General features: G+C 33.2%; 2 protein-coding genes across 2 annotated transcripts; both read left to right on the top strand.

Annotated features, from left to right (window-relative positions):
* Window positions 1-474: 474 nt before the first annotated feature.
* On the top strand, window positions 475-1136 carry LOC105130688 (histone H2B-like). Its single transcript, XM_011033301.1, has one exon. The coding sequence runs from the start codon at window positions 563-565 to the stop codon at window positions 980-982; it is 420 nt and encodes a 139-aa protein (XP_011031603.1). The 5' UTR covers window positions 475-562; the 3' UTR covers window positions 983-1136.
* A 1120-nt stretch (window positions 1137-2256) lies between these two features.
* On the top strand, window positions 2257-3091 carry LOC105130686 (histone H2B-like). Its single transcript, XM_011033300.1, has one exon. The coding sequence runs from the start codon at window positions 2334-2336 to the stop codon at window positions 2751-2753; it is 420 nt and encodes a 139-aa protein (XP_011031602.1). The 5' UTR covers window positions 2257-2333; the 3' UTR covers window positions 2754-3091.
* The last annotated feature ends 4320 nt before the right edge of the window (window positions 3092-7411 follow it).

Genomic DNA, 7411 nt, shown 5'->3' with positions numbered 1-7411 from the left:
CTCCGCCTATTGGTTACCTCCCATGTCTAGCTTTGAAATTAACACAAATAACAAGAGACGTGAGCCTAAAACTAACACAAATAACACAATTTTTATTCTAAAAATAAAATAACATGTTTTAATAAAAATAATTAACCAGATTAATCAAACACCCATAAATTAACCTGATAAGGCCTTAAAATTCAAAGAAATACAAAAGAAAATAACACTTTTCCTCTCCCGGGCTCAGTATTTTCACAAGCCCAATTCTAATCGACCTCCCGCCTGCCTCCAACTAACCCGCGAAACCCAAAAAAAGGCCCCGCGACAAATTTTCAACTTTCAAAACCAATCCGGTTCCTAAGACGCAAAAACCAAATCTCTAGCCGTCTATTTAAGTCTCCCCAAATCCAACCTTCCACGTCATCAATCCGCGTCTCCCCAAAACTGACCAATCACCACTCACCTCCTCCCCTATTTAAACACATCACGATCCCATCACTGACCAGAACCCTCTAAAATCCTTCTGTTTGCAAACTGTCAGTAGAAGAAACCTTTTCGCTTTCGTTTTCAAGAATCCCAAATGGCTCCCAAAGCAGAGAAGAAGCCAGCTGAGAAAAAACCGGCAGCAGCAGAGAAAGCTCCGGCGGAGAAGAAGCCAAGGGCAGAGAAGAAGTTGCCAAAAGAAGGCGCTGGTGACAAGAAGAAGAAGAAGTCAAAGAAGAACGTCGAGACCTACAAGATCTACATCTTCAAGGTCTTGAAACAGGTTCACCCTGACATCGGGATCTCGAGCAAGGCTATGGGTATCATGAACAGTTTTATAAACGATATCTTTGAGAAACTTGCTCAGGAGTCATCAAGGCTTGCAAGGTATAATAAGAAGCCCACTATCACTTCAAGGGAGATCCAGACTGCTGTGAGATTGGTGTTGCCTGGGGAGCTTGCCAAACATGCTGTGTCAGAAGGGACTAAGGCTGTTACCAAATTTACTAGCTCTTAGGCGGATAGGTGGTCTGTTGGTACTGATAGTTGAATTATGTTCGTTTTGATGTAAAGGTGTAGGTTATCATTCTAGGCGGAATTTGATGTAATGCTGTCAGTGATCATTGGAATCAGTATCCGGTTCGCAATATTATCTGATCAATTTTTACTTATTTTTTTCCTGCTTTTTGATAGATATTTTTAATGTGGTTCGATAGCGTCCGAGGATTTTGAAAATGGTTTCAGATTCTTGGATCAGAGGGGCTGGGTGATTTGTGGTTTCTCATTTAGGATGACGAATTTGATAGATGTTGGATCTAATCCGAATGAAAAAGGGCTTTTCTTCGTAGAAATTGATGTGTTATTATTTGGAAATTACTCATGCACGGTGCACATTCAAAGAGGTTTTTGGCTGTGGAAGGAGAAGAGTTACTATAAACCAAGGATCTAATTGCATATAAAATTTGCGATGTAGGTATGTAATTAAGTAATTTACAAAATAATTGTACTTAATTATGTAATATATATACATATATATATATATATATATTTGAAAAAAAAAACTGATATGAAAGTTTTTTAAATTTTTTTTAATTGAAAATATATTAAAATAATATTTTTAAAATCTAATTTTAATATAAACATACAACAACAAATGATAAAAAATATTTATAAAAGTAACTTGTTAAAAGAATACTTTTTTTTAAAATAAAAAAATTGCTACTATGATAATTTCAAACATTGCAAATCAGAATTTGATTTCATTGCACAAAAGTAAATTATTACTAAGACGCTTTATTTTTTATTAACTAATATGTTAGTAATTTTAATTATTAAAAAATCTATTTTTTGCAATAGAGAAAGGCTAGGATTATGTATATAGGAGATTTTATGCTTGTTTACTTTTATATTTTAAAAATGTTTTTAAAAAAAATTAATTTTTTTATGTTAAACTAATATTTTTTTAATATATTTTTAAATAAAAAATTCTTTACAAAATAATTATAATTAAACTCCAAAATAAGCAGGATGTCATTCATCACAGACTCATTTGATTTTCTTAACTCTCCCCTTTTTCATTCATTCAGGCCCTGATGCAGATAGTTGGGCTGGGCCTGGGCTCTCTAAGTTAGATTTCTGCCAACGTACGGATTGATCCTTCAAAAGGCCGAAGTCATCTATCACCGTCAACTCGAGCCTCCTTTAATCCAACCACCCATGTCATCAATCCGCGTCTCCCTAAAACCAGCCAATCATGCTCATCTTATCTCTCTATATAAACAAACAAACCCGCTGAACGGAAACTACCACACCAAACTCTAGACGTAAGTATCTCGATTTCGCCCTGAAATAACAAAAGGAATCTCAAAATGGCTCCCAAGGCAGAAAAGAAGCCAGCCGAGAAAAAGCCAGCCGCAGCCGAGAAAGCGCCGGCGGAGAAGAAGCCAAGGGCAGAGAAGAAATTGCCTAAAGAAGGAGCGATTGACAAGAAGAAGAAGAAGGCTAAGAAGAGCGTGGAGACTTACAAGATTTACATCTTCAAGGTTTTGAAACAAGTCCATCCTGATATTGGGATCTCAAGCAAAGCAATGGGTATCATGAATAGTTTCATCAATGATATCTTTGAAAAGCTTGCACAAGAGGCTTCGAGGCTCGCTCGGTATAACAAGAAGCCTACAATTACGTCCCGGGAGATCCAGACTGCTGTTAGACTGGTTTTGCCTGGAGAGCTTGCGAAACATGCCGTTTCTGAAGGGACTAAGGCTGTTACCAAGTTTACCAGCTCTTAGGTGGCCAGGGTTTGTTGGGTTCTGGATGGTGGGTATTTTGCGAGGTTCGATCTGTCAATTAGGGTTTCTGTTCATGTATAGTTTCAGGTTTCGATTTTAGTCGAATTGATGTGGCTGTTTGGTTTTTCTCAATGATACATGGATCTTGTTCGTAAATTGTCCTTGATTATTGGGTTTATTTGTTTCTTCTCACTCATTTTACTTTCTGTTTGGGTTTTTGATTCGCTTTGTTGATTCGGGTTACTTTTCCTGTGGTTTCGTGCATTTTTTTGTATCTGAAATTGTTCTAGATTGTTTCATCGGTTGCAATTCGACTGGAACTTAATTGAGTTTATTGCACATTTTTGTATAAATTTTCTGAAATTAGAGCCTGTTAAGGTATGTTGTATCTATCTTGAATGCTTTCAGTTGGGTATGGAGAATTATTGAAAATGCTTGATTCAGATAACGAACCTTATGTATTTTTTTAAGTTTCCCGTGTTATGGCACAACGTCTGAGAATTGGCATGTTCTGGTCGGGATTAGAATCCTTCGATGTGATTTAGCGACTTCATTTAGCTATTCAAAACGGTAAGTTGTATGATCATCTCAGGGTATGGATCCTGGTGTGTTTGTTTTTGAGGCGTGGCGAGGTGGGTTTGAGTATTTGAGTTACAATCTCCTTAAAAGCACAAACCAGCCTCACTACGTAAGTATATCTCAGAATGGTAGAATTCCTTCTAATTCTAAGGTGTCTGATAACCATCATAGGCAGTTACTGGATTTGGCCTCGTGCAAGGTCTGGCCTTTTGTTGGAGATTCAAGAAGCTGTTTTTGGTTTGCTCTTTCCGATAACTTGCAGAGGACATTATTGTGTCGAAAATAAATCTTAATAGCGAAGTATTCTGCTGTAAGTGCTTGGGTTTCATCAGAGTGAAAAGGCTGTAGGTTGAACGTCACAAAGTGATTTGGAGCATTCGTCTTATTCCCATTCACAGCTTTACCTCTTATTTGGCACTAGGCTGTCCTCAATAGACTACCTATCAAAGTTACAAAAACCAGTAGAGGGAATGTTGATCCTATGTATGTTCTTTGTGGAGATACCGACTAGCATTGCGATCATATGTTCTTTGATGACTTTCAATCTGCAGAAAGTTATGATAACAAGAGTTCTTCCTTCTTTGATGCTAAGATATCCTTGAATGCTGCTTCCTTTCTGTTCTATGGAAGGAAATAAACAGGAGAGCTCATGGCCTTCCTAGGTCTGCACGTTATGCTGGAATCAAAACGTATTATGCCTTCTAGGTCTCCACGTTATTCTGGAATCGAAACGTATTATGTAAGTTGTTCCTTGAGGTTGCCGAACTCTAGCATGTAGCTGCAGTTTCTGATTAAGTTTTCTGCTATAACTAATTCAATCTTTGCAGTAGATTTTCCAACCCCCGATCACTTTGATCTTCCAAAGATTTCCAATCTTTGCAGCAGTATGAATGAACGCTTTACATACATGAAAACCCGAAGAGCTGCTTCTCATTCGGTTAAAGTTCTGGTGTTGGTTCTTTCGTTCCATCCTTGAAATATTATTCTGTTCAGTTTTCAGTTGCTTCCTATTTCAACTTCTTTACAGAATGGAGTTTGCTCTGATCACTTCAATAATTGGCCGTCGCGCAATCGACAATTTCCTCCGCCGCGGACCAGATCGCTTGAAAATTTGAACAGTGCAAAAAATACTCAATTTGAGCACACAATTGATTCCTTGATGTCCCTTGGTGATCTATTCAAAGCAGCAGGGTGGGCCTGTCTGACCGAGCGGTACAACTCAAGCTGCATATTCCTGCAAGCTTCCAAGATCCTCTGGGTGCCTTGCCGGCTCTCTTCTCCAATCGTTTTTCATTCCATGATGTCCCCTTTATTCGATGTCTCAGTAGTCTGACGTCTTGTGTATTTTAAAAGATTTAAAATTATTTTATTATTTTTTAAAATTAATATTTTTTTAATATTTTTAAATTATTTTAAAAATATTTTTAAAAAAAAATATTATTTTAATACTTTTCTAAATAAAAAATACTTTAAAAAATAACTACAGTATTATTCTAAATATCTTTTAAGACCTAGCCTAGATCTTAATTAGCTTGACTAATTTATTTTTTAAAAGTAAAACAATATTTTTTTATATATTTTGGTAAAAAATTCTATTTAAAATAAAATCTTGCGTAAGCTAAGTTTGAAAACTCTATTTGTTTTGCTGGTAATTATATCTTTTAAGAAAATAATTTTTTTGTTATAAAATATATATTTTAATTGTTTTATATTGTTTTGATATATTATGTTAAAAATAAAAAATATTATTTTAATATATTTAAAAATAAAAAAATTTTTAAAAAAATATTATAATGCTAAATACTATCAACATACACATGTCATCAAAGAAGTAATCTTATTATATTGATCATGTAGAAGGCCAATTTTTTTTTTTTTTTAAATAGCTAGTGTAAGGTTTAAAATAGCTAGTGTAAGGTTTAACATGTGTTTTATTATACAAAAGAGAGTCATCAAATTTTATATTATTTTTGGGTGATTTGACAATTAAATAATCTTGAACTTACTGTTAATCTTGCAACAAGAGAAAATCCTAGTGCTGAAAATCTTACAATTTATTAAAAGACTATTTCTTAAAATCGATGCCTAGTTGAATTAATCCATTTCTAATTTGTGCATAATTTACCTTTTGAGATATCTTACTTATAAGACTGTTTCTTAACCATATAATTTACTCATCTATAGTGTTGAAAAAAATAAAGTTATGAGGACGTGGTGTGACATTATCATATTCTTGATGTACCTGATTCCCTGATCTTACTGCCTCAAGATAGCTTCAGTTGTCTCTTACACGGACGAGAGCCTTGACTTTGTTGTTGTGCTTGGATATTTGTTTTCCTTTTCCCATTGATTTTTATTTCACTTTATTTTTTCTTTTATGATTAGTCACGTGTTTGCAGGAGTCAAGCCATATGTCATTTAAACATTCTAGCAGAATCTTGTCTAACAAATTCAAAAGGATGGTGACAAAGCTAAAATGCTTTCTTGCTTGATTTTTTTTTCTAAGAAACAAATAATTTAATAACTTTATCTTATTTTCTGAAATGGACTTTAAGTTTATAGTAATCGACGCAACTTAGAAAGTTTTCAAAATAACATTGTAGGTTAAAACTAGAAAAGTTTGTTAAAGTTTGAGTGTTTAAAGTGATGGATGGTAGCTAAGGTTAGAGGTAGTATAGCCTGTATGGAAGATCATATTGGTTTTTGTGTTTGTGTGAAGAAATTGTATTTGTTTGAAACTTTGGCTAGGTTTTTTGAAAGAGATTCCCTTTATTTTTTTCCATAATCGTGTTCAATATAGATCTTAAAAGAGTTTTTAAATGGTATTACATGACTTGGTTCCAAACTTAAAACGTGTGACTGAGCTATCTCTAGCTGATTATTGTTTAACAAAGCTGCTAAGTTTTATCTCTAGTTGATAATCAAATAATAACTATTGAGGAGGTTTAAATGGTATTACAGAAACCAGAATGATGAATGCTGATCATCATACAGTTTGTTAAAAGCAGAGTCTATAAACTAGTTAAGTTTGGTGCTACGAGTTTTATGATTATTATTGATTTACTTTTGGATTATTTTGGCAATCTAACTAAAGACTTTTTATTTCTTTGTTAAGTTTTCAGTTGATTATATTGAATTATTGTTATAAAAAAAATTGAATAAATTAGCTAATTATTAGATGCATTAACCTTCAATTGCTTGATTTATATTTAGTTATTGGAACAAAATAAGAAGAAAAATCTAAAGTTTAGTGCTTTCTTGAAAATAAAGTAAAGTTCTGCATTACTTTATTTCAATGGTTTTTCAGTGATAATATAAATATCAATAATGAGCATTCTACTCAACATGATTGCAACAATGATATTAGTTCAATAATATAGAAAGAAATCAGGGTTTGAATCATGAAAGGGACTTGTCTAGGGTATGATGAGTTATTCCTTTAAGGTATGATACTAATGTTCATAATATTGGTGTTGATAATAGTAATGACACTAATAATTTTATTGATAATAATGATATTGATTAATGTCTGAGAAATAATAAGTAAAATGAAATCAATGAAACTAGTTTTAGTTTGCATGATACACCAACCAACATATTATTTATTTTAAGTTTGTTAACTCCTAGTTAATGAAAAATTACTTAAATAATGTATAAATTTTTATTTGAATAATATATTTTAAAATGCATGAACTATGTATGAATTTTTATTTAAAATATTTTAATTATATATAAATTTTTTTATAATTTTATGATATATTTTTATAATTTAAAGTTATTTTATATTGTTTGTATTATATTAAAAATATGTTTTTGACAACTGTTGGGCTATTTTCAATGATTAAGACCTTCAATGGGCTGTTGTGAACATTGGGCTGGGCTTGTGAACCCCGACACTACTTGGACTTTAGCGAAGGCGGTCCTTGCTCTGGCTTCCTATCGGTCTCCAAAAGTTAAAAGGAAAAACCCACATCTCACCGTCCATTCAAAACCCTGCAAATCCAACCATACACGTCATCAATCCGCGTTTCACAAAATCAACCAATAATCACGTACCTCCTATCTCTTTATAAACAAAC

This window comes from Populus euphratica, unplaced genomic scaffold (genome assembly GCF_000495115.2).
Source record: "Populus euphratica unplaced genomic scaffold, PopEup_1.0 scaffold29.1, whole genome shotgun sequence".
Classification (NCBI taxonomy): domain Eukaryota; kingdom Viridiplantae; phylum Streptophyta; class Magnoliopsida; order Malpighiales; family Salicaceae; genus Populus; species Populus euphratica.
Note: the sequence above shows the minus strand (reverse complement) of the source record. Positions and strands in the feature narration are given on the sequence as shown.